Genomic DNA, 27,888 nt, shown 5'->3' with positions numbered 1-27,888 from the left:
GGCGAGAGCAGTTCCGGCCCAGGGGCGGGGATTATGTAATTTTCCCAGAAGCCCCACCTCGCCTCAGCTGGGCGGGGAAGAGGGAGGTCTTGCGCTGTCCCTAGTGTTGCGTCCCGCCCCGCACACTGCACACTGCACACTGCGCGCAGGCGCTGACGAGCCGCTCGCATTCTACGTAACGGACGGCGGAGGCTACGTGAAGAAAGGCGCGGCGTGCCTGAGCTACGGTTCTGGCTGTGTCCTAGAGGCATCCAGGGTAGTAAAACAGCTGCGATCGCGGAGGCTGCGGCCAGGCCGAGAGGCAGGCGGAGCAGGGGTGGCGGACGTAGGGCGCTGGGCCGGGTTTCGGCCTTGGCCACAGGTAAGGAGCGGGCCAGGACGCGCTTGTCGGCGGGGCCGGCCCAGGCCGAGCGGTGACTCCGAGTTGCTTGGCCTGTAGCCCGGTCCGGTTGAGATAATTGTAATGGTTTAGGGGAACTTTCCCATGGACTGTGAGCAAATGATAGCCAGAAGGGCAGAGTTAGAGGAAATGTACAGTGTGTGCCGCAGGATGCCATTAGGATGTATTGATTCTCTTGGGTGGGGAGAAACTAGGCGAGGGGGTTTAATAGAAGCAAAAACCTCTGTGGCCAGTCTCCTCTGGAGGTTTCTAGCATGAAACGTGTTTGTATCCAACACGTATAAGGAGACAGAGGAAAGTCTGCATGATTTCCAGAATACTCGTTCTGGCCGTTGTCAGAAAGACCTAATCTAAAATGACAACAAGGAATAATGGCCTCACTCAGTCCCCTTCCCTCAAGTCTGGACTCAGTCGCTGAGGAACTATTGGATGAGCTTGCAGAAAATAATCAAACCAGACTTGTCAGTGCTTGTGTGAATTTTCCTTGGTCCTGTGTTGCTTGCTTCAGGAGTCATAGAAGCTGGGTGGCCTGGCAAGAACTTGTGCGTTTGAGAACTGAGTTAACAGGTGCAGCAGGGACTTCTAAGGGGGAAGGCCAAGGTAAAAATGGCTTGGATGATTGTAACCTAAATAACCTCGAAGGATCTCCATTATAGTGCTGAGTTATCTTAGAAGTGTTTCTATGGTGTGAATATTCTAAGTGGAAATTCAATTTGAAATGAGCAGATCTTTTGGTAGGCTGTTAATCGAGTTGGCTGTTCCAGTGTTAACTTTTAGTTACTTATATTTGAAAAAAAAAGTTTTAAGAGTAGGATTTGAAAAGGAGGCCGGGCGCGGTGACTCACGGCTGTAATCCCTGCACTTTGGGAGGCCGAGGCGGGCGGATCACGACGAGGTCAGGAGATCGAGACCATCCTGGCTAACACAGTGAAACCCCGTCTCTACTAAAAATACAAAAAAATTAGCCAGGCGTGGTGGTGGTGGTGGGCGCCTGTAGTCCCAGCTACTTGGGAGGCTGAGGCAGGAGAATGGCGTGAACCCGGGAGGCGGAGCTTGCAGTGACCCGAGATCACACCACTACACTCCAACCTGGGCTACAGAGGGAGACTCTGCCTCAAAAAAACAACTAAAATAAATATGAAGAAAAATAAAGACAAAATACCCACAATTCTACTATATAAGCTAACTACTATTTGTATGTAAATGTATGTTTTTCTAAACCAAATTTGTCCAACCCATGGCCTGCAGGCCGCATGTGACCCAGTACAGCTTTGAAAGTAGCCTAACACAAATTTGCAAACTTTGTTAAAACATTATGAGATATTTTTTAGCTTATCGACTATTATTAGTGTGTTTTATGTATGGCCCAAGACAATTATTCTTCCCATGTGGCTCAGGGAAACCAAAAAATTGGACACCCCTGTTAAACTTTTTTGTTTTGTTTTTCTTTTTCTTTTTTTTTTTTTGAGATGGAGTTTCACTCTTGTTGCCCAGGCTGGACTGCAATGGCACTGTCTCGGCTCACTACAACCTCCACCTCCTGATTCAAGAGATCCTCCTGCTTCAGTCTCCCAAGTAGCTGGGATTACAGGCGCCTGCCACCATGCCCGGCTAATTTTTGTATTTTTAGTAGACATGAGTTTTCACCATGTTGGTCAGTCTGGCCTCAAACTCCTGACCTCAGGTGATCTGCCCACCTTGGCCTCCGAAAGTGCTGAGATTATAGGTGTGAGCCATCGCACCCAGCCAAACCTTTTTCTTTATGTGCATTTGCTTCTGAAACAATCTGGTTTTCACCTTCATTTGTAACTTTTTTTTTTTTTTTTTTTTTCCATTTAGACAGGGCCTTGCTCTGTTGCCCAGGTTGTAGTGCAGTGGTGCAGTCATGGCTCACTGAAGCCTCAACCTCCTGGGCTCAGGTGATTCTCCCACCTCGGCCACTAGAATAGCCGGACTACAGGTGCACACCACCAGACTTGACTTATTTATTTATTTATTTTTGAGACAGAGTCTCCCTATGTCGCCCGGGCTAGAGTGCAGTGGTGCGATCTCAGCTCACAGCAACCTCTGCCTCCCAGGTTCAAGTGATTCTCATCAACCTCCCAAATAGTTGGGATTACAGGTGTGCGCTACCACGCTGGCTAATTTTTGAAATATTTTTAGTAGAGGCAGGGTTTTACCATGTTGGCCAGGCTCGTCTCTAATTCCTGACCTCAAGTGATCTGTCTACCTCGGCCTCCCAAACTGCTGGGATTATAGGAATGAGCGTGAGACTTAGCTAATTTAAAACATTTTTTTTGTAGAGAGGAAGTGTCACTATGTTGCCCAGGCTGTGTAACCAATTTTTTAATTACTTTGAGGTTTTTTTTTTTTTTGAGACGGAGTCTCACTCTGTCACCCAGGCTGGAGTGCAGTGGCCGGATCTCAGCTCACTGCAAGCTCCGCCTCCCGGGTTCACGCCATTCTCCTGCCTCAGCCTCCCGAGTAGCTGGGACTACGGGCGCCCGCTGCCTCGCCCGGCTAGTTTTTTTGTATTTTTTAGTAGAGACAGGGTTTCACCGGGTTAGCCAGGATGGTCTCGATCTCCTGACCTCGTGATCCGCCCATCTCGGCCTCCCAAAGTGCTGGGATTACAGGCTTGAGCCACCGCGCCCGGCCTTACTTTGAGGTTTTTATTTTGTTATTTGTGTTTTGTTTTGAGGCATGTTTCACTGTTACCCAGGCTGGAATGCATTAGCATGATGACAGTTCACTGCAGCCTCGGCCTTGAGAGCTCAAGTGATTTTCTCACCTCATTCCTCGAGTAGCTGGGACTACAGGCACATGCCGCCAAACCCAGCTAATTTTTCTATTTTGTTTGTAGAGGTGGGTTTTTGCCATGTTGCCAAGGCTGGTCTCCAGCTCTTGTGCTCAAGCAATCCACTCTCCCCAATCTCCCACAGTGCTGGGATTACAGGGGAGAGCCACCACCCTGTATAACAATTTTTAATGGACAACAGTAGCTTTGGTTTTTATACATCCATAGTTTAATCAAAGAGTTTAACCAAATTTCACCATCATAAATAATATTGTAGCACATGTCCTTGAAACTGAATTCCTGTGCAGATTTATTTTCAATTCAGGAATTGTGCTTTATCTTGGCATAGTATCTACTGTGGCGATATGCTTTAGTGAAGGTACATTTAATTACAGTAGGATCATTGTGAAAAGCAGTGAATGCCAAAGGAGTTTTTGTATTACTTTTGCAATAATTGGTTAGCCTTTGATGATTATTGAATGCTTATATGTAACAAAAGTTCTGTTTTAGAAAGATGCTGGTGGTTTTTGGGGAGGAAAAGTAGGGAGTGGGGAGATCATTAAGACAATACCCTTTAGAATAATATGGTGGCTCTTCAGCAGGTGGGGGTAACTTGGGTTGTAGTGGCTGTGGGAATCAAAGAAGGAAACACCAGGATTTGATGGCTGATAGATTTCAAGGGAAAAAGAAGGCAAAACATTAGATATCTTGTTCTTTTCAACAAGCAAGACTGGAAAAAATGTGATTGATATTAATATACAAATAAGAAATTCAGATACCTGATGATTTTGAGATGACTATAGTCAGGGATAGGGTCAGCCTGAGGGGAGGCCTGTGAAGTAAGAATGGTCTTTATATTTTTTTAAAGTTTTTTTTTAAAAAGAAGAATATGCAGCAGAGACCAGTATGTACCCCATAAAGCCTAAATATTTACTATCTTACTAGATAACACGAAAAGTTTGTAGGACATCAAAACAGATATGTCTTCAAGGTTACAGTGAGTTATGACATAGGGCTGATGTTTAGATGAGGGACAGGACCGGAAATACAGCCTAAATGGGTTTGATGGTTGAAATATACTTTTCAAATTTCAGCTCAAATGGTCTCCCCCGTCTATTTTTTTTTTGTGAAGCCTTACCTATTTGGTAAAATGGTTACATTGTCCTCTGTGTTTTCATATAATTGGGCACATATTTTGTCACAGATATGATATCGTTATATTTGTTAATGCAGAAACTTTTTTCATATATTAGAAAACTTAATGTTCTTCAAAAAGCTATAAAATGATATATTCAATTCCATCATACACACTAGGAACAATTGGTTAGCAAAAAATTACTGCTTCTAAGCAAGTTATATGAAAGCACAGCCACCTACCTACATTTGAGAAGCAGCCTGAGAAGTGGTTCATAGCATGGATTCTGGAGGCAAAACTCCGGGATCAAATCACAACTCTTTGTCACTTGGTAGTTGTACTACTCAGCATCTCTCTGCCCCATTTTCCTTATCAGTGAAATGGGGATGTTAATATTGCAGCTTTCCTAAGAGCGTTCTTATGAGGATTAAATTAGTTGCTTTTTGTAAAGTCTTTAGAACGGTGTCTAGCACGTAGTGATTTAAGTGTTTGCTCTTATGATAATTTGTTCATGCATGAACACAAATCAGTCTAAGGGTGAATGGCCTTTTTATTCATGGATTATTCTTGTTACCACTAACAGATAAATAGCTACATCTTACTCCTTCATTTTTACCTCCTTCTCATTTTCTATAGAAAACTTTTTAATAGGCCCTCAAAAAATGCTTACTGAATACTCTGTGTCAATGGACAGAGAGTTTTAGAAAACCCAACCTAAAGAAATTAAATGACTTGGGCTGGGCACAGTGGCTCACACCTGTAATCCCAGCACTTTGGGAGGCCACAGCAGGTGGATCACCCAGGAGTTCACAACCAGCCTGGCCAACATGGTGAAACCCCATCTCTACTAAAAATATGAAGGTTAGCCGGGTGTGGTGGTGCGTACCTATAATCCCAGCTACTTGGGAGGCTGAGGCAGGAGAATCGATTGAAGAAGGCAGAGGTTGCAGTGAGCTGAGATCACACCATTGTGCTCCAGCCTGGGTGACAGGAGCAAAACTTCGTCTCAAAAAAAAAAAAAAAAGAAATTAAATAAATGACTTGATGACTTGTTGAAGATTTTACAGATATCTAGTGCCAGGATCCAGACTAGAACCCAAGCCTCTTGAGTTGTTCTTTATATAATGTGATCTGAATCTAATAGTACTGAATAAGAGAAAAGCAGGAGAGGTTTATAGATTTTTACTATTTATAAAATCTGATCAGTATGTATAGAATGGCAATCCATTTTGGGGTTCTCTTTTTTTTTTTTAAGCTTTTTTTCTCAAGGTGCAATGAAAGCCTTCCACACTTTCTGTGTTGTCCTTCTGGTGTTTGGGAGTGTCTCTGAAGCCAAGTTTGATGATTTTGAGGATGAGGAGGACATAGTAGAGTATGATGATAATGACTTCGCTGAATTTGAGGATGTCATGGAAGACTCTGTTACTGAATCTCCTCAACGGGTCATAACCACTGAAGATGATGAAGATGAGACCACTGTGGAGTTGGAAGGGCAGGATGAAAACCAAGAAGGAGATTTTGAAGATGCAGATACCCAGGTGAGGCTCTTTTTATTGCTTTCTTGGAAAAATTTGTAACTAGCACTTTTCCCAAACATTAAAATTAATCCTCATGGCCGGGTGCGGTGGCTCACGCCTGTAATCCCAGCACTTTGGGGGGCCGAGGCAGGCGGATCATGAGACCAGGAGATCAAGACCATCCTGGCTAACACGGTGAAACCCCATCTCTACTAAAAATACAAAAAAATCAGCCGGGCATGGTGGCGGGCGCCTGTAGTCCCAGCTACTGGAGAGGCTGAGGCAGGAGAATGGCGTGAACCCAGGAGGCAGAGCTTGCAGTGAGCCGAAATCGTGCCACTGCACTCCAGCCTGGGTGACAGAACGATATTCCATCTCAAAAAAAAAAAAAATTAATACTCAGGCTCAGGAGACCTTTACTGTCTGGAATCTTCATTTTCATTCACTAAGTAGAACTCTTCTAAATGTTTTGTGGTAAGTTTCCACCTTTTACATTAACAGAATGAATTGTGTTCTTCTATTGAAACCTTAACTGGAGGAGGGGTTAGAGAATAGATACTGTTTGTGGATGAGAATTGTATTATTTAGAACTTTACAATTGGCTGGGCATGGTGGCTTATGCCTGTAATCCCAGCACTTTGGGAGGCCGAGGCGGGCAGATCACCTGAGATCAGGAGTTTGAGAGCAGCCTGGCCAACATGGTGAAACCCTGTCTTTACTGAAAATACAAAAATTAGCTGGGCGTGGTGGTGCGTGCCTGTAATGCCAGCTACTTGGGAGGCTGAGCCAGGAGAATCGCTGGAACCTGGGAGTTAGAGGTTGCAGTGAGCTGAGATCGAGCCACTGCACTTTAGCCTGGGTGACAGAGCAAGACCTTATCAAAAGAAAGAAAGAAAAAAAGAAAGAAAGAGAAAGAGAGGAGGAGAGGAGAGAGAGAGAGAAAGAACTTTGCCATCAAAAGCATGGGGAGTCATCATTTTGGTGTTTTGGGTGCCCCCCAGCTTCATTGAGGTATAACTGACAAAAATTGTATATATTTAAGGTGCACAACGTAGAGTTTTGGTATACCTATACATATAATGTGAAGTGCTTACCACAATCAAGCTAATTAACATAGTTGCCTCCGTGTGTGTGTGTGTGTGTGTGTGTGTGTGTGTGGTGAGAATACTTAAGATCTAGTCTCTTAGTAGATTTCAAGTCTGTAATATATTAACTGTAGTCACCATGCTGTACATTAGGTCTCCAGAACTTTTTCATTTTAAGCTGAAATTTGTACCCAATTGTTTTGTTAAAAACATGTAACATCTGTGTTCTATGCTTGCTGCTTACACATTCTGTTTTCCTCAACAAATGTTGCCAACAAAATGAGACACAGCTGCTGGTGACATTTGTAGAGGAAAACAGATGATGCCTCATTTTTGTAGGAGGGAGATACCGAGAGTGAACCATATGATGATGAAGAATTTGAAGGTTATGAAGACAAACCAGATACTTCTTCTAGCAAAAATAAAGACCCAATAACAATTGTTGATGTAGGTATCCAGGATTCTGAATTCCCAACTAAACAACAAAATGTCTTATCATTAATCCCAGAAATAGAATTAATGATGTATAACTGGTGTTAATGCAATAGTGGGAACTGAGAAAGAGCTTGACATCAGTTCTTCTGATAAAAATCACCACCTACAGAAGCAACCCCTGTTTATCATTCTAGCACTTCTAGTTTTACTTATCAATGAATAAGTAAAATTTATTCCTTGGTGATGTACAGTACATTGAATTTATTTGGGGGATTAAGGACCAAGTGTAATACAAAGGGCTTTCCAGCTTTTCATCCCATTTGATTGTCCTTATATTTCCTTAAAGAATCTTTTATAAAGCTAGCCTAGAAAAGTAAAATGGACCTGTTTTTCAAAGTATAACTATGTTCAATGACAGATATCTGAAGTATCCCTTCTGTTTATGGATTTTCTCATTCTTCCTCCCATGAGGAGACTCCATTCAGTCACAGCTAACATTTAATGGAATGATTTTGCTTTTTTAGGTTCCTGCACACCTCCAGAACAGCTGGGAGAGTTATTATCTAGAAATTTTGATGGTGACTGGTCTACTTGCTTATATCATGAATTACATCATTGGGAAGAATAAAAACAGTCGCCTTGCACAGGCCTGGTTTAACACTCATAGGGAGCTTTTGGAGAGCAACTTTACTTTAGTAGGTAAGTGAGGTCAATGTCAGCCCAGCTTCTTGCTTGAAAACAATCTGGTAAGGATGATGTATTCCCCTCAGTATAAGCATCTAACTGCTTTCATGGAATACCAAAGAGGGTGCATTGTTTTTTCTCTCAAGTATTCCCCCTGCTCTTCTTTTTTTAATTTTAATTTTTAATTTTATATTATTATTATTGTTGAGACAGAGTCTTGCTCTGTCACCAGGCTGGAGTGTAGTGGCGCAATCTCAGCTCACTACAACCTCCACCTCCTGGGTTCAAGCGATTCTCCTGCCTCAGCCTGCTGAATAGCTGGGACTACAGGCGTGCGTCACCATGCTCCACTAATTTTTGTATTTTTAGTAGAGACGGGGTTTCACCATCTTGGCCTCCATGGTCTCGATCCCTTGACCTCATGGTCCACCCACCTCGGCCTCCCAGAGTGCAGGAATTACAGGCGTGAGCCACCGCACCTGGTCTTTTTATTTTTATTTTTTTGAGGTAAAGTCTCACTCTGTTACCCAGGCTTGTGTGCAGTGGTGTGATTACGGTTCATTGCAGCCTTGACCTCCCAGGTTCGAGAGACCCTTCCATCTTAGCCTTCTGAGTAGGCAGGACTATAGGCACATGCTACCACATCCAGCTAATTTTTGTATTTTTTTGTAGAGACAGAGTTTCATCATATTGTGCAAGCTGGTCTCGAACTCCTAGGCTCAAGCAATCTGCCTGTCTCGGCCTCCCAAATTGCTGGGATTACAGGTGTGAGCTACTGCATCCAGCCTTGAGGATCCTGTTTTTTTGGCTGAGTGCGGTGGCTCACACCTGTAATTCCAGTGCTTTGGGAGGCCAAGGTGGGAGGATTATTTGGGGCCAGGAGTTTAAGACCAGTCTGGGCAAAATAGTGAGACCTTGTCTCTACAAATAAAATAAAACAAAAATTGGCCGGTCACAGTGGTGTGCTTCTGTGGTCCCAGCTACTCGTGAGGCTGAAGTGGGAGAATTGAACTCAGGAGTTTGAGACTGCAGTGATACAGGATCATGCTCCTGCACTCCAGCCTGGGTGATAGAATGAGAGACCCTGTTTCTGAAAATAAGAATATATTGTATTTAATAATTTTCTCATCTTTCATGAGTCAGCAGTAAAATTGCTAAACAGCTTCTGATTAGAATAATGTAATAGATGTTTTCAAAACAAGTTGATAAAATTCTGACGGAAACCAAGAAAGTTTGACATTTTAGGTAGCTTGATAAATGCTTTCAATTCGTCTTTTAGAAACTGAAAGTCTCTCAAAATTCCCTTAGAATCTGGACACTTGAGTTTTTGATCCACTGCTGAAATATACACTGAAGGAGGAACCTCTGTAGTTGTGCAATGTAGGGAATGAGGTGGACTAACCTCACATTCACCTATTTGGCATTTAGCACCTTATTTCTCTTTAATAGTAAGCATGTATCCACCTGCTCTGCAACACACTAGTGTTTATATATTATGCTACATACTTTACATACAGTGTTTCTTTTTGTAACAGCACTGTCAGTTGGCTATAGTTGCTGTTTTCCTAAGGAGGAAACTGAAGGGCAGAAATGTTAAAAGTTATCTAAGCTATTACATTGCAACCAAGATATCAGAACTTACCTGTTTCCAAAGTCCACCCTGTCTCCACTGTACTATAGTATTTCAGAGTATGTTTTGACCGGAAATTCCGGGGGGAAAAAAAAAGCAGCTTTGGCTCCTTCTACTTCCCCTTGCTTGTTTTCATTTGGTGTATCAGTCTGTTTTCCCTGGTGAGGTTGAGCAATTTGTTTTGTATACTTAATGAATTAAATGAAGAGAGAAAGTATTGGAATTTGAGCTTTTTTCTAGATTTAAAATACAACTCTTAATACTATTAGTAAGACCCAGTTATCATTTTGCATTGGAAAAGAAAGCTTGGTTAAAGTTAATTCATAGGAGACATAGTGAGGAATTGCTGAGTAGTTTGTATTAACAGTATTTTTTATTTACTCCACAGGAGATTTTTTTTTCTTTAACTTTTGGCAGAGATATTTCAACTGCTTTTTTTCCTATTTTGTATGTACTCTGAGAGACTTATACTCCAAGCTGATCATCGTTAAACTGACAAACATGTGCTTAGAATCCATATATCTTCTAATAGAAACAATAGTTTTAAAAGTAAAAGGAACAGTGCTAATCTAGTTTAGTCCCTATCCAAACAGAGTTCTGTAAGACAGCAAAGTATTGCTACTCTGAAGCTATGATCATTTTGCGGTCAGGATAGAAGAACATGAGGTATTCGGCCTTGTTTTCTTTTTTTTTTCTTTTTTTTTTTTTTTTTTTTGAGACGGAGTCTCGCTCTGTCATCCAGGCTGGAGTGCAGTGATGCGATTTCAGCTCACTGCAACCTCCATATGCTGGGTTCAAGCTATTCTCCTGCCTCAGCGTCCCGAGTAGCTGGAACTACAGGTACACGCCACCATGCCTGGCTAATTTTTTGTAATTTTTTTTTTTATGTAAGAGATGGGGTTTCACCATGCTGGCCAGGCTGGTCTTGAACTCCTGACCTCGTGATCTACCCTCCTCAGCCTCCCAAAGTGCTGGGATTACAGGCGTGAGCCACCGCCCCCGGCCCGGCCTTTTTTTTTTTTTTTTTTTTTTTGAGACGGAGTCTCGCTCTGTCACCCAGGCTGGAGTGCAGTGGCCGGATCTCAGCTCACTGCAAGCTCTGCCTCCCAGGTTTACGCCATTCTCCTGCCTCAGCCTCCCGAGTAGCTGGGACTACAGGCGCCCGCCACCTCGCCCGGCTAGTTTTTTGTATTTTTTAGTAGAGACGGGGTTTCACCGTGTTAGCCAGGATGGTCTCGATCTCCTGAGCTCGTGATCCACCCGTCTCGGCCTCCCAAAGTGCTGGGATTACAGGCTTGAGCCACCGCGCCCGGCCTCCGGCCCGGCCTTGACATTTTCTGTTGAGTCACATTAAGTGGTTTTACCCCTAGGGGATGATGGAACTAACAAAGAAGCCACAAGCACAGGAAAACTGAACCAGGAGAATGAGCACATCTATAACCTATGGTGTTCTGGTCGAGTGTGCTGTGAGGGCATGCTTATCCAGCTGAGGGTAAGTAGGAAACTTCTTGTACGATATCTTCCCTTAATTTTGTCCAGCTGTGATTCCCAGCCCCCCCAATTCAGCATCTTATCCCTTCATATTTGACTTAAAATGAGGTCTAAAAGTGATACTTATGCTAACTGGCAAATGTGTCGTAAAATATATTTGATGAAGCATTTGATTCTCCTCCAAGGCCCTTTTTTTATACTAAGTAGGAGTTGCAATTGAATTTACTTGCTTCTCTCATTTTTTTTCAGTTCCTCAAGAGACAAGACTTACTGAATGTCCTGGCCCGGATGATGAGACCAGTGAGTGATCAAGTGGTATGTATTCTTCCCGCTGGTTTTCTCTGTACAGACCAAATTATTGTTTTTTCTTTCTTCTTTTTTTTTCCTTTCTTTTTTTTTTTGATGGCATCTCACCCTGTTGCTCAGGGTGGAGTGCAATGTCACGATCTTGGCTCACTGCAACCTCTGCCTCCCATGTTCAAGCAATTCTCCTGCCTCAGCCTCCCAAGTAGCTGAGATTACAGATGCCCACCACCACACCTGGCTAATTTTTGTGTTTTTAGTAGAGTCGGGATTTCACCATGTTGGCCAGGCTGGTCTCGAACTCCTGACCTCAAGTGATTCACCCACTTTGGTCTCCCAAAGTGCTGGGATTATAGATGTGAGCCATCACGCTTGGCCCAAACTGAATTCTTTCCTAGAGCTTTTTCCATTTCTGTCTGGATTGTGTTTTTAGTTTCTGGCAATTTATGTCCCTTGACAAAAAAATGTACCCTTTTTCTCCTTGGACAGAGCATCATCTTCCACTCTGTGCAGTTGTCAGGGGGCCTTCATGGGCCTTTTGGTGGGAAAGAGGTGATACTGTATCACCACACAGATCAATTGACTTAGCGTTGACGACAGTGGGCAAAGCAATTGTGACAGGTAGTGGCCCTCATGGGTAACTTGGCTCCTTGTATATGTTTTTATCTTTGGCAGAAAGCTGGGTTTCTTCTCAAATAAGTTTTGCTTCAAATAATACATTTCTGGCTGAATAAGCTCCAGTCATGATCTGAGGACCTTATGTTTGGTATATCTTCTTTCCTTTATTAAATCAGTATGTTGGCCAGGCGCGGTGGCTCAAGCCTGTAATCCCAGCACTTTGGGAGGCCGAGACGGGTGGATCACGAGGTCAGGAGATCGAGACCATCCTGGCTAACACGGTGAAACTCCGTCTCTACTAAAAAATACAAAAAACTAGCTGGGCGAGGCAACAGGTGCCTGTAGTCCCAGTTACTCAAGAGGCTGAGGCAGGAGAATGGCGTGAACCCAGGAGGCGGAGCTTGCAGTGAGCTGAGATCCGGCCACTGCACTCCAGCCTGGGCGACAGAGTGAGACTCCATCTCAAAAAAAATAAAATAAAATAAAATAAAATAAAATAAAATAAAATAAAATGAAATAAATCAGTATGTTTATCTGCAAATTGTGTCCTTTCTCACAAATACCACATTCCTTCTTTCTTCATTGTTTCTTTTTTTTTTTGAGACAGAGTCTTGCTCTGTTGCCAGGCTGGGGTGCAGTGGCGCAATCTCAGCTTACTGCAATCTCGGCCTCCTGGGTTCAAGCAACTCTTCTGCCTCAGCCTCCTGGGTAACTGGGACTACGGGCGCACACCACCACTGCTGGCCAATTTTTTGGTATTTTAGTAGAGACGGGGTTTCACCATGTTGGCCAGGATAGTCTCGATATCCTGACCTCGTGATCCGCCCGCCTTGGCCTCCCAAAGTGCTGAGATTACAGGTGTGAGCCACCGCGCCTGGCCTCTTCATTCTTTCAACAAGTAATTGTGCTGGCTCCCACTGCTACAAGAAACAAAAATATATAAGACAGTTTTTTCTTTTCTATAATAGAAAAAGAGAGATAGGTACATATTTATGTGAAAGTATGAAATAGTATTTGGGTTGTAAGTGTTTTGTTAGTAATGTAAATTAGGTACTTTGAAATGGTATTGGATTGAAAATAATATGTGTGTATATATAGATATATATATATGTATTTTTTTTTTTTTTTTGAGATGGAATCTCACTCTATCGCCTAGGCTGGAGTGCAATGGCTTGATCTCGGCTCACTGCAACCTCCACCTCCCGGGTTCCAGTGATTCTCCTGCCTCAGCCTCCCAAGTAGCTGGGATTACAGGCGCCTGCCACCACACCCAGCTAATTTTTGTATTTTTAGTAGAGACAGGGTTTCGCCATGTTGGTTAGGATGGTCTCGAACTCCTGACCTCAGGTGATCCACCCACCTCGGCCTCCCAAAGTGCTGGGATTGCAGGCAAGAGTCACCGCGCCCGGCCCCACTGTTATATTTTAAAGGTCTCATTTTTACTTGTAAACCTGTAATTTTATTTTAATTTTTCTAATATGGCCATGATGACTTAGTCCACTAAAATTTAGAGCCCTATCAGTTAATATTTCTGTCATCCTTTCTCCCACCAACCACCGTCTTATGAGGAGGAAAGTTTGCTGTATCCTCAGCCGTCTTTTTGTAGAAATTATTCTTTAAAAGCATTTTAATCATTTTCAGCTCTCTTTCTCTGTCTCTCTCCTTCTGCTAAGAGAAATTGCTTTAACAAATATGTGGCTCTTTATATTTTATTTGCCCCTTTTTTTAAATTCTGTTTAAGGTTTGCTTTGTGTAACTTCCCATCAGTGATGGAAGAGCAGAAAACGTTTTCTTTTACAGCTGCCATCTTACCAGTTCTTTTCCTATATTAACGTTTTCCTTCTTCCATATACTAAAAATTATTTCACCCAAGCATTTAAAGATCTAATTATTAATATAACAAATATATCATATCAGACTCTTTTTTTTTTTTTTTTTGAGACGGAGTCTCGCTCTGTCGCCCAGGCTGGAGTGCAGTGGTGCGATCTCAGCTCACTGCAAGCTCTGCCTCCCGGGTTCACGCCATTCTTCTGCCTCAGCCCCCGGAGTAGGTGGGACTACAGGCTCCCGCCACCACACCCTGCTAATTTTTTGTATTTTTAGTAGAGACGGGGTTTCATCGTGTTAGCCAGGATGGTCTCGATCTCCTGATTTCGTGATCCGCCTGCCTCAGCCTCCCACATATCAAGACTCTTTTAGGCTTATAATGTTTTATCTTTCTGGCCCAGTCAGAGTACTATAACTGTTTACTTGTCTGGGCTGTTTTCCAACACAAACAGCCAATTCTCAGATTCTCTGGATACCAACTGGGTATCCCACAATTGAATTCAATAATAATTCTTTTTAATTTTGTAAATTTAAATTTTTTTTTTTTCCTAGGGACCGAGATTTGCTATGTTGCCCAGGTAGTTCATGAAGTCCTGGCCTTAAGTGATCCTCACACCTGGGCCTCCCAAAGTGCTGGGATTACAGGCATGAGCCACTGTGCCCAGCCTCAATTCAATTCTGACCTTATCTACCTGGAGTTAGCTTCAAATCCTAGAGATTAAAGGGCTCAGCCCCACAAGACTGCCCTCTTCAGATGCATTCGAATGTCCCAGGTTACCCATACTGCCATCTGGACTTCTGACCAACTAACTATTAATCAGGGGTTCCTGTGACCTCCCCTCTCAACCAGTAATTTGTTAGATGGCTCATAGAACTTGAAAAGACACTTATATTTACTGGTTTATTATAAGGGGAATTGGGAACCACTGTCAACTGGGAACCACTGTCAACTGGGAACCACTCAGTTCCAAAAGGCCACCCTTCGGTCCTTACCATATGTCCCCCACCCCCAACTTTCCCATAAGCCCTTTCACATTTTGACTTTCTTCTTCAAGTAGGGCTATAGTTCCTTTTAAGGACTTGCTTGATTAGGTTGGGTACACCCAAGATAATGTCCCTTTTGGTTAATTCACAGTCAGCTGATTAGGGACCACCTGCCATAAAACAATCTGATTATGGGGGTAATATTCCATCATATTTGCAAATCCCAATCACTTAAAGGGAGAGTATATGCATCAGCGGGGAGGGAATCTTAAGGGTCATTTAGAAATCTGCCTATCACAGAACCTAACAGGTGAATTTTTTTGTTTACATTTTTTTAAAAGCAAATAAAAGTAACCATGAATGATGAAGACATGGATACCTACGTATTTGCTGTTGGCACACGGAAAGCCTTGGTGCGACTACAGAAAGAGATGCAGGATTTGGTATGTTAGGTTGCTCCAACTCAAATATATGTAGAACTGTGTCTCTTTAGCACACATATACACAGCTTCATCGCATAATAAAAGGTCGTGTCTTACTTTCAATTACTTCTTCCTCTAGAGTGAGTTTTGTAGTGATAAACCTAAGTCTGGAGCAAAATATGGACTGCCAGACTCTTTGGCCATCCTGTCAGAGATGGGAGAAGTCACAGACGGAATGATGGATACAAAGGTAAATATAACAGAAGACATACATTTGCCAGGCCTTGGCATTTACAGGACACTCTTCCTAAAAGTTGCATTGTACAAGTTCATCATTTTATGTCAGTGTACTAGTTTTACATTCCTTTCTCACACAAATATTAAAATACCTTCTTTAAGCAATAAATTGGCTTGTCAAATGGACAATTTGATCAGTCAACAAGTTCTCTAAATCAAGAGCAAATTGTTCCTGGGATTGCTAATGACTTTCAGGTTTTTTTAAAAAAGGAATATAACTTCTGATCTTTTTCATCATATCATTTGGTCTTTTTTTTTTTTTTTTTGAGCTCCAGTTTGTGTAGGAGAAGAGGGATGTGTAGAGATTCCTCCTTCTTTGTTTTTAAAAAGATGTTGTCTTGAGATGTTGCCTAGGCTGGAGTGCAGTGGCTATTCATATGTGTGATCAGAACTCACTGCGGCATCAAACTTCTGGGCTCAAGTGTTCCTCCTGCCTCAGCAAGAGCCCACCATTGTGCCTGGCTGAGAGAGCCATTTCTTTCTATTGGTTGTGTAATGGTAACAGATCTTAGTATCATTAGAATACAGGATAATTCAGAGATGGTTATAAATGTAAGTTCAAGGTGACATGTTTATAAACGATCCCCTGAAATTATTTTAGATCCCCCGAAATTATTTATCTTTATGCCTTCATTCTTGTTTCGAACGTTATTTTGAGAAATAGTTTTAGTTGCTCGATAAGAATCTTAATCATTGGTATGACTAAAAAGGAGTACGACTTTTTTTTTTTTCTTTTTCTTAGTAGAGATGGGGTTTCGCCATGTTGGCCAGGCTGGTCTGGAATTCCTGGCCTCAAGTGATCCACCCACCTTGGCCTCCTAAAGTGCTTGGATTACAGGCATGAGCCACTGCGCCCATCCTGGAGTACTACTTTAATTCTAAAGAGATTCCTTATCTTATTGAAATTTAATTTTTAAAAAGCTTTAGTCTTGTCCGCATGCTGTGGTTCACACTTGTAATCTCAGTACTTTGGATGGTGGAGGCAGGAGGATCACTTGAGTCCAGGGATTCAGGACTGGCCTGGAAAACATAGTGAGACCCTGTCTCCACAATAAAAAAAATTAGCCAGGTGTGGTGGTGTGTTCCTTTAGTCCCAGCTACTCAGGAGACTGAGGCAGGAAGATCACTTGAGCCCAGGAGATTAAGGCTATGGTAAGCTATGATTGCGCCACTGCACTCCAGCCTGGGCAAGAGAACAAGACCCTGTCTCAATAAATAAATAAATAAATAAAAAACAATTAACATGCTTTGGTCTTAATGAATGACATTGTACAAAAGTAAGGATTGAAGGGTGAATTTCTTTTTTTTTTGTTTTGTTTTTGTTTTTGAGACAGTCTTGCTCTGTCTCCCAGACTGGAGTACAGTGGCATGGTCTCTGCTCACGGCAACCTCCACCTCCCGGATTCAGACGCTCCTTGTGCTTCAGCCTCTTGGATAACTGGGGTTACAGGCACATGCCACCATGCCCGGCTAATTTTTTTGTATTTTTAGTAGAGACGGGGTTTCACTATGTTGGCCAGGCTGATCTCAAATTCTCAAACTCCTTGCCTCAGGTGATCCACCTGCCTCCCAAAGTGTGGGGATTACTGGTGTGAGCCACTGTACCCAGTCTCAAAGAGTGAATTTCTTTATGAAAAAAGGGAAATGCATTAAACCCTGCTTTTAAAAAATATTATTTTCTTTTTTTCAGATGGTTCACTTTCTTACACACTATGCTGACAAGATTGAATCCGTTCATTTTTCAGACCAGTTTTCTGGTCCAAAAATTATGCAAGAGTACGTATAAGATAAAATTGTTGAAATTAATTTTCCTCACTAGCTTTCTGTGTTGAAACACCTGTAAGGTGCTTCTGCAATATCCCTTACCAAATGTGTGAAGGAAGTTGATGACAGGCCTCCATGTTTTCCTTTGCTTTGACTGCATGCATCATGAGAGGTCATTGTAAACCTATGGGAGAGAAATGAGCCTCCCCTGTCCCAGTTTGTATGTGTCCCTGCATGTTTGCACCACTGACTCAGTGAGGTGGTTGGGAATCTTACAGAATGGCTGGTACTAATAAAATGCAGTGGGTTTTTGTTTTTGTTTTTTTGAGACGCTGTCTCGCTCTGTCGCCTAGGCTGGAGTGCAATGGCGCAATCTTTGTTCACTGCACCCTCCGTCTCCCGGGTTCAAGCGATTCTCCTGCCTCAGCCTCCTGAGTAGCTGGGATTACAGGCTCGCACCACCACGCTCGACTAATTTTTGTATTTTTAGTAGAGACAGAGTTTCACTATGTTGGTCAGGCTGGTCTTGAACTCCTGACCTCGTGATCCACCTGCCTTGGCCTCCCAAAGTGATGGAATTATAAACGTGAGCCACCATGCCCCAGTCCATAGGTTCTTTTTTTTGTGATGATAATTTGTGTGTGATGTTTGACTTATGTCTGATTGCAAATCTGTGTTTTGTAATTTATGGCCTTTTCTGGCTTCCCTCTTTGAATAGTTAGGTGATTGTTTCCTTTCCTAGCATAGATGCCCACAATGCCCATAAGATTTCTAGCTTTATAGTAATACTGTTCAGGAGTACATACTCAGGACTTGGATTTGTTCTTTGAATTCACAGCCTGTCTCAGGAGAGCTTATTTATTTACCTTTATCCTTGGTTTGAAACTGGTTCTGACTAAATTTTTAGTTAAAGACTACCCTCTGATAGGCTGTGGAGTTGAGCACAATTCAAGTTAATCTGGATTTTAGTTGTGTACTAAGATTACTCAGGTCCTTATGCCTCTAGATAGTGCTGCATCATCCTTGTCTTGCTCAACTCAATGGCACTGAGGACAATGTTTCACATTGTAGCATTCATTGTGCCTTTTAAATATGGGATGGAGGGCAATTGATAGTCAAAGGATTGATACAGGCAGAGATTACAAAGGAATCTTCAGTGACAGAACTAAATTATATATGCTATAGTAGATTATCCCTAAATTTATTCTGAGCCTAACTCAAAAGTAAGATAATAAGATATCTTGCTATAGGAAGATAGGAGTTGGAAATAAAACATAAAATCCATCAAAATAAGCAAAAATGTTATCTAAAATATGGGCCTCATACTTAAATATAGGCTCATTTCTGGCTCCCCAGGTGATATGGAATATACCCTTGCCTGGAGGGAACATCACTGGAGGTGTTCAAGTATAGGATAAAGATCACTTGAGAATGCATCCATCAGATAGACGAGTGGACCAGATGACCTGTAAAGCTCCTGCGGGCTCTGAGATTATATTTGACTTGGGGATGCCAAGCCAAATACTGTGCTGATTATGTGCAGGTATCTGTTCATCTAAGTGTATTGGGTGACTTGTGTACATGGAAAACATCTTTCTTGTATTCCTTCTTAATTGCCTTTTCTTTTGTGACAGGGAAGGTCAGCCTTTAAAGCTACCTGACACTAAGAGGACACTATTGTTTACATTTAATGGTAAGTATTCTGGGTCCTTTCTGGGTTCTTAGTCTTCTCTGAGATTACCTTAAGGAGAGTATTGTTTCCTCCTAAATGATAACTTTAAAACTACATCAAAACTATAACCCTATGCTTGCTTACTGATTTCCAGATTTCTTCAAGAAGAAATTACCTTTTATATATTTTAATTTATATTTTCTGCTGCATTTTAACTGCCTAAGAAACTTAGAGAAATGAGTCTGTTAAGATTAAAAAAAAAAAAAAAAAAGAGTTGGGTGGCCTGGAAATATTAATGCTACCATTAACTCAGTAGGAAAAACGGCTTTGTTTTCCAGTGCCTGGCTCAGGTAACACTTACCCAAAGGATATGGAGGCACTGCTACCCTTGATGAACATGGTGATTTATTCTATTGATAAAGCCAAAAAGTTCCGACTCAACAGAGAAGTAAGACCCAATGCCTATATATAAATTGGCACCTTTTTTTGTTTCTTCTCAAGGTGGGGGGGGAGCTATCAATGATTTCAGTGACTGAATCTTTGCTGGTTGATTTAGAAGTGCCAAATGGGAGTAATTTTATGAAAGAATGCTAAATGGGATTTTGCTGCTGTTGACTAGAAGTGGATTTCTTATGAAACACTTTGTTTCTTGGGAAAGGGCAAACAAAAAGCAGATAAGAACCGTGCCCGAGTAGAAGAGAACTTCTTGAAACTGACACATGTGCAAAGACAGGAAGCAGCACAGTCTCGGCGGGAGGAGAAAAAAAGAGCAGAGAAGGAGCGAATCATGAATGAGGAAGATCCTGAGAAACAGCGCAGGCTGGAGGTTAGACAAACTTGTCTTATCACTGGGGTAAAACTACGATTTGTAAGGATGCCTGCTTGTGTTCTATTGGTTGTTAAAGTAATCTTTGTAGGCTAAAAGTTTAGCATTTTCTAAACATTTGGGACATTATGTCAATTGATAACACTAAAAAGAAGAATAAATAATCCTTCCTGTTCAAGCCGTGCCACACTGAGTCTGTGAACATGAAAAATTATCAGTATTATCCTGTTCCTCCAGCACAGTTTCATTTTGAAAATTCCCTTATCAGTTTTCAAGCCAAACACTTTGGTGGAAAAAAATTAGAAATTTTAATAGAAGGCAGCACATGTGCCCTATTATCTAAATAAACTTGTTATGTAAAATTTAAAATCTGATTATAGAATTAGAGATTTCCAGTATTTTTGTTTGTATTTTTTTCTGTTTTTTACCTAACTAGAATCCCAAACTCAAAAGCTTTTTGGGTATAGTATGTTATATTTGAAAGCTCAGTATGATCTGATGTGTTTCTGAAATAAGATGCCATAGTTCAGCTCTAAATTTTTTTTTTTTTTTTTTTTTTTTGAGGCGGAGTCTCACTCTGTCGCCCAGGCTGGAGTGCAGTGGCGCTATCTCGGCTCACTGCAAGCTCCGCCTCCCGGGTTCCCGCCATTCTCCTGCCTCAGCCTCCCGAGTAGCTGGGACTACAGGCGCTGCCACCACGCCCGGCTAATTTTTTTTGTATTTTTAGTGGAGACGGGGTTTCATTGTGTTAGCCAGGATGGTCTCGATCTCCTGACCTCGTGATCCGCCCGTCTCGGCCTCCCAAAGTGCTGGGATTACAGGCTTGAGCCACCGCGCCCGGCCTTTTTTTTTTTTTTTTGAGATGGTGTCTCGCTCTGTCACCCAGGCTGGAGTGCAACGGTGCAATATTGGCTCACTGCAATCTCTACCTCCTGGGTTCAAGCCATTCTTCTGCCTCAGCCTCCCAAGTAGCTGGGACTACAGGTGTGCGCCACTCAGCTCTAAAATTTTAGACCTTGTAAATGCTGGTCAAAAAAGAGAACAAAGGCCAGGTGCAGTGGCTCACACTTGTAATCCCAGCACTTTGGAAGGCTAAAGCAAGCAGATTGCTTGAGCCCTGGAGTTCAAAACAAGCCTGGGCAACATCATGAGACCTTGTCTCTACTAGTAAAAAAAAAATTAGCTGTGCATAGTGGTGCACACCTGTAGTCCAAACTACTTGGGAGACTGAGGTGAAAGGATTACTTGGCACCTGGGAGATTGAGGCTGCAGTGAGCTATGATCACACCACTGCACTCTAGCCTGGGCAGCCAAAAAAAGAGAGGGAGAGGACGGGCTGGGCGTGGTGGCTCACGCCTGTAATTCCAGCACTTTGGGAGGCCGAGGCAGGCAGATCATGAGGTCAGGAGTCTGAGACCAGCCTGACCAACATGCTGAAACCCTGTCTCTACTAAAAACAAAAAAAATTAGCCCGGCATGGTGGTGTGCTCCTGTAATCCCACCTACTCAGGAGGCTGAGACAGGAGAATTACTTGAACCCGAGAGGCAGAGGTTGCAGTGAGCAGGGATCGAGCCACTGCACTCCAGGCTGGGTGACACAGGGAGACCCCGTCTCAAAAAGAAAAAAGAGGGAGAGGACAAAGTTCTGGAAGATGTGAATTTTAATGAGAATAATCTTGAGATAATTGAAGAATATTCTTAGGAGTAAAGGGGTCATGTGTCCAAGAAAATGTGAGCTGCTATGCGGGCTTGCATTTGACAGTGGTGTCATTAATGCTGTTGAGTGAAATGCCCAGGATACTGCAGGCCTGTCATCATCATCTTACCCCTTTAATCATGTTTTTGTTTTATTTGGCTTGGTTTAGTGATAGATATTTTTTCCCCGAAAATGTAGCTCTGTGTTTATGCAGTCTTCTTTATAAATAAATATGGCTTTTTAAGGTGTACGTGTGAAGAATCTACAAAGGAATCATTAATAGGTAATGCCTTTCATTTTTCTATAAAAAAGGAAGTTCTACATTTCTTTCTAAGGTTTGAAACTATAATGAGTTAAAGGAAGAGGGGGCCTGAAACTTAACTTGAGTCAGATTGTAAACTTCTTATAGATGTAAATCATTTAATTTTTTTGAACTACCACTTTATAGTATTTGGTCTGGGTACCTTGTAAAAAGATCTGGTGAACTCAATAGAACAACCCACCCAACCCCTTCTACCAGTGTATGGTATGAAAGCTCCTTTTTTTCTTTTAATTTATTTTTATTTTTATTTTTGAGACAGGGTCTTGCTCTGTTGCCCAGGCTGGAGTATAGTGGCACAATCGTAGCTCGCTGCAGCTTCAAACTCCTGGGCTCCAGCCATCCTCCCATCTCAGCCTCCCAGTATGCTGGGAATACAGGTGTGAACCACTGTGCCCAGCCAGAGAGCTCCTTTTTACTCACATCTTTTCAAAAACTAGTTATTAATTTTTTTTTTTTTTTGAGACAGAGTCTCGCTCTTTCACCAGGCTGGAGTGCGGTGGCACCATCTCAGCTCACTGCAGCCTCCGCCTTCCAGGGTCAAGGATTCTCCTGCCTCAGCTTCCCTAGTAGCTGGGACTACAGGTGCCTGCCACCGCGCCCAGCTAATTTTTGTATTTTTAGTAGACATGGGGTTTCACCATATTGGTCAGGATGGTTTCGATCTCTTGACTTCGTGATCCGCCCGCCTCAGCCTCCCAAAGTGCTGGGATTACAGGCGTGAGCCACCATGCCAGGCCCTTTTTTTTTTTTTTTTTCCTGATTCTGGTAGTGGCGAAATGGTGTCCCCCTTGTTTTGTATTTTTTGAATTTTTTTTTTTTTTTTCAGACATACTCTTGCTGTGTTGCCCAGGGGGAGTGCAGTGGCGTGATCTCAGCTCACTGCAACCTCTGCCTCCCGGTTTCAAGCGATTCTCTTGTCTCAGCTGGGAATACAGGCACCTGCCACCATGCCTGGCTAATTTTTGTGTTTTTTTAGTAGAGATGGGGTTTCACCATCTTGGTCAGGCTGGTCTCAAACTCCTGACCTTAGGTGATCCACCCGCCTCGGCCTCCCAAAATGCTGGGATTACAGGCGCAAGCCACTGTGCCCAGCTATTTTTTGAATTATTATTGAAGTTGAACATTTTTCACATGTATTGACTTAAATATCTCTCAAATGTGCTAGCATAAATATATTTATCTTTTTTTTTTTTTTTTTTTTTGAGACAAACTCACTCTATCGCCCAGGCTGGAGTGCAGTGGCACAATCTTGGCTCACTGCAACCTCCGCCTCCCAGGTTCAAGTGATTCTCGTGCCTCAGCCTCCCAAGTGGCTGGGATGACGGGTGCCCACCACCACACCCGGCTAATTTTTGTATTTTTAGTAGAGATGAGGTTTCACCATATTGGCCAGGCTGATCTCGAACTCCTGATCTCTCAAGTAATCCACCCACCTCAGCCTCCCAAAGAGTAGGCGAGGTTTCACCACATTGGCCAGGCTGGTCTTGAACTCCTGATCTCTCAAGTAGCCCACCAGCTTCAGCCACTGCACCCGGCCAATATTTCTTACATGATACTGTATTCTGTGTATCGTTGGTTTTACACGTGTGTGTAATATGTAATATGGGAGACAGGGATGGGTAGTGCTGGGAAAAGAATGAATGTGGTGAAGGTAGGGGTTGGAACAATGGGAAGAGGACATTGGGATTGAACCTGGGAGGTGCAGGTTGCAGTGAGTCGGGATTGTGCCATTGCACTCCAGCCTGGGCGATAGAGTGAGTTTGTCTCAAAAAAAAAAAAAAAAAAAAAAGATAAATATATTTATGCTAGCACATTTGAGAGATATTTAAGTCAATACATGTGAAAAATGTTCAACTTCAATAATAATTCAAAAACAGCGAAAATCCACCTCAAAAAAAAGAAAAGAAAAGAAACCTAAGACAGGCTGGGCGCGGTGGCTTATGCCTATAAATCCTAACATTTTGGGAGGCCGAGGCAGGTGGATCACTTGAGGTCAGGAGTTCAAGACGAGCCTGGCCAATATGGTGGAACCCCATCTCTACTAAGAATATAAAAATTAGCCAGGTGTGGTGGCACACACCTGTAATCCCACCTACTTGGGAGGCTGAGGCAGGAGAGTCATCCTGGGCAACAGAGCAAGACTGTATCTAAAAGGAAAAAAAAAAACCTGGCCAGGCACTTTGGCTCACACCTGTAATCCCAGCACTTCGGGAGGCCATAGTGGGTGAATTGCTTGAGGTCAGGAGTTTGAGACCAGCTTGGCCAACATGGTGAAACCCCATCTCTGCTAAAAGTACAAAAATTAGTTGGGTGTGGTGGCACGTGCCTGTAATTCCAGCTACTTGGGAGGCTAATGCAGGAGAATGGCTTGAACCCAGAAGGTGGGGAGGCTGCCATGACCCGAGATTATGCCACTGCACTCCAGCCTGGGTGACAGAACAAGATCCTATCTCAAAAAAATAAAGAAAAAACCTAAGACATTCAATAGTTCCCAAACCAGGAATTTACAAATCACCCTTTGAAACCTAATTTGTTCCACTATGAAGAACTATATATGCTTTGTGCTTCTTCTTTTCTTCTTCCCTATTTTCTCCATCCTGTACCAGCTGAGGAGTATATCTCTGAGTACATTTTTACCCCAGTACCCTAAAAATGTGAAGTTTGAGATTGTAGCTGAAATAAACTTTAATCAAGTGTGACCGCTAGTGGCCAACAGTGAAGTCGTACTTTGACTTGACCTCTGAGGCTTCTCTCAGTCCACATAGTAATAATCTGAACCTTCTTCCTCTTCTATATAACTTCCTAATTCCTAAATAAAAATATGATAAATTTGATGATTTTTATCACATTTGATAAATAGGATAAAAATATGATAATGTCCCAAATAGAGCATTATGAATTTAAGTATTGTATGCAGATATGCTGTCTGTGCTAATAAGAAATTTGCAATGAATAACCTCATGGAACAAGATTCTTAAAATTCATTGAGCTGAAGTAGAATGTGTCTTTTGGCAGTTATACATTTATGATATAATCCCATCATGAATGGTATGGAGAACATCAGGCTAAGTGTTTCCTGGGTACAGAAAAAAAATCAAACCAGAGTAACAAAGCCTAGTTAATTGTAGTAGTTTCTAAACTGAGATATTCGTTTACCTTTGCTTCATTTGAAGTTTATTTAATTTGCATTCACTAATGTAGATACTGGCAATTATTTTTATAACTATCTTTTAGAATGTTATTTATGGTGCAAGCTTAAGTTTTTGAATAATACTATAGGCAGTATTCTGATTTGGATTTTTTTTTAAGATATGTTTCGAGCTTAATTTGAATTCTCTCGTCCCTGCTCCCTTCTCTTTTTATTTGTTACGCCTTCTTTCTCTAGGAAGCTGCATTGAGGCGTGAGCAAAAGAAGTTGGAAAAGAAGCAAATGAAAATGAAACAAATCAAAGTGAAAGCCATGTAAAGCCATCCCAGAGATTTGAGTTCTGATGCCACCTGTAAGCTCTGAATTCATAGGAAACATGAAAAACGCTAGTCCATTTCTCAACCTTAAATTTCAGACAGTTTTGGGCAACTGAGAAATCCTTATTTCATCATCTACTCTGTTTGGGGTTTGGAGTTTTACAGAGGTTGTAGATAACCTTGAAAGGGCTCTGTTTCAAGAATTTGTTTTCCAGATAATCACATTATTTTGATTATTTTATAAAAGGAATGATCTATGAAATGTGTGTTTTTAAGTATTTTAAAAATTATAATACGAATCATCAGTGCTTTTAGTACTTAAGCGTTTGAAGAAATACCATGAAATTTATAGGTAGATAACCAGATTGTTGCTTTTTGTTTAAACCAAGCAGTTGAAATGGCTATAAAGACTGACTCTAAAACAAGATTCTGCAAATAATGATTGGAATTGCACAATAAACATTGCTTGATGTTTTCTTGTATGTCTACATTAAACTTGAGAAAAAGTAAAAATTAGAACACTGTATGTGGTAATGAAATTTCAGGAACCCAGAACATAATGTAGTGTATGTTTTTAGGTGGGAGATGCTGATAACAGAATTAATAGGAAGTCCGTAGGCAGTAGGATACTGACACGTACATGGAAAATTCCAGGGACAGGAGCATCGTTTTTTCCTTACCTGATACCACAAACCAGTGACAACGTGAATGCTGTATTTTAAGTGGTTGTATGTTTATTTTTTTGAGTAACAAATGCATGAAAAATTAATGCTTCACCTAGGTAAGATCATTGGTCTACGTGAAGTCACAAATGTTTTTTCCTTCTTGGTTGCTGCAGCCTGGTGGATGTTCATGGAGAAGCTCTGTTCTCTGTATTATGGCTGTGTGCCTTTGCTTCTCCCTCTGCTTTTATTTTTTCCATAGTTGAGGCTGGGTATGTTCTTTCAAAGAAATAGCCATGAATATGTATAAGTATACTTTTGAAAATGAGCTTTCCTAAACTATTGAGAGTTCTTCCCGCCTCTTGCCGAAGCAACTCTTGGAGGAGAGGCCCATGTATCTGCACGAGCACTTCGCTTGTTCAGATGTCTGCATTTTATAAATGCTTCTAACTAAGAAAGCATTTTTTAGGTCATTGCTTGTACCAGGTAATTTTTGCCGGGGATGGGTAAGGGTTGGGTTTTCTGGTGGGAGTGGGGTGGTGGGTATTTTTTGTTCATGCTTTAGTGCAGGCCTGTTCTGAGGCAATAACAACAAGTTGCTGTGAAAACAGCATGTGCTGCTGCCTTTGTAACTGCATGGAAACTTTTCACATGGGTTTTTCTCCAGGTTAATACAGAAATATGTAAACTGAGAGATGCAAATGTAATATTTTTAACAGTTCACGAAGTTAAGTTATTAAAATAACAAAAATAACATAAAACTTAATTACTTTAATATTATATAATTGTAGTATTAGCCTTGTTTTACAAACCTTTAAAATACATTTTAGAAATCAAAGTTGATAGTCTTAGTTATCTTTTGAGTAAGAAAAGCTTTCCTAAAGTCCCATATGTTTGGACCATGGCAGCTAATTTTGTAATTTAAGCATTCATATGAACTACCTATGGACATATATTAAAGTGATTGACAAAATCTCAGCGTGCCGCCTTGACTTTCTGGAGTTATCCTACAAGAGTATATGCTCAGAGGAAAGTTATTTCTGTTCAATAAAAGTCAGCACTGAAGTGCTTTTCTTTCAAAAGAGTTAATCTGAATATTGCTTTTGTTGTTACCAGTCATTTTTAAAACATTTTATATTTTTAGAGCCCCATATGTTATTTATGGGCTCCTCCCTGCAGTCCACCTCTTGAGTTAAGACTCCATTAGCTCTCCTGTGAATGCGAGGACAAAGAGAGGAGGATGTTGTTTAGTGTCACACACTGGAAAACCGCTAAGTCTCCAATCTCGTTTGCATTGCCTGGATGTTTAGCAATGCGAAAATAAGTACTGGACTGTAAGACAAAGACCTGGCTTTTAGTGCCAGCAGAACTAATTACTAATCCTTTGACTTTGGGCAAGTTATTAACCTAATGTGAAGTGAAGATACTAATTATATGCTCAGCCTACTTCACAGGTAGTTGAACACTAAGAGATAATATTATATATGTAAGATTGTTTTATAAACTGTTTAAGCACTTTGCAAGTATAAGGCATCATCTAGGATTGGTCTCCAAGTGATGCATTCTTGCTTTACCCTCTTTTGCTTTTCTTTCTCCCAATGGAAACCAAGCAGATTCTTTCAGAGTTCTTTATCTGCAAAAATTGATAGGGTATTTTTTGAGGAAGAGGGGAGTAGCTTATGATTCTGTTTCCTTAGTAATAGGAAACCTTTCCCTGTAAAGACCAGATGTGAAACTCCTTTTTTTTTTTTTTTTTTTGAGTCAGAGTCTCACTGTGTCACCCAGGCTGGAGTGCAGTGACGCAATTTTGGCTCACTGCAACTTCCATCTCCCAAGTTCAAGCGATTCTCCTACCT

The 27,888-nt window shown here is 41.7% G+C and overlaps 1 protein-coding gene across 1 annotated transcript; it reads left to right on the top strand.

Moving 5' to 3' along the window:
* Nucleotides 1-166: 166 nt before the first annotated feature.
* CCDC47 (coiled-coil domain containing 47) lies at nt 167-27,005 on the top strand. Its single transcript, XM_005584666.5, has 13 exons — nt 167-361; nt 5,588-5,870; nt 7,274-7,381; nt 7,894-8,068; nt 11,054-11,175; nt 11,424-11,489; nt 15,248-15,349; nt 15,468-15,578; nt 17,316-17,401; nt 19,024-19,082; nt 19,400-19,509; nt 19,720-19,887; nt 25,291-27,005. The coding sequence occupies exons 2-13, from the start codon at nt 5,607-5,609 to the stop codon at nt 25,369-25,371; spliced, it is 1,452 nt and encodes a 483-aa protein (XP_005584723.1). The 5' UTR covers nt 167-361; nt 5,588-5,606; the 3' UTR covers nt 25,372-27,005.
* The last annotated feature ends 883 nt before the right edge of the window (nt 27,006-27,888 follow it).

Source organism: Macaca fascicularis, chromosome 16, assembly GCF_037993035.2.
Source record: "Macaca fascicularis isolate 582-1 chromosome 16, T2T-MFA8v1.1".
In the NCBI taxonomy this organism is placed as follows: domain Eukaryota; kingdom Metazoa; phylum Chordata; class Mammalia; order Primates; family Cercopithecidae; genus Macaca; species Macaca fascicularis.
The sequence above is the reverse complement of the archived record's forward strand: the minus strand, read 5'-3'. Positions and strand labels throughout refer to the sequence as shown.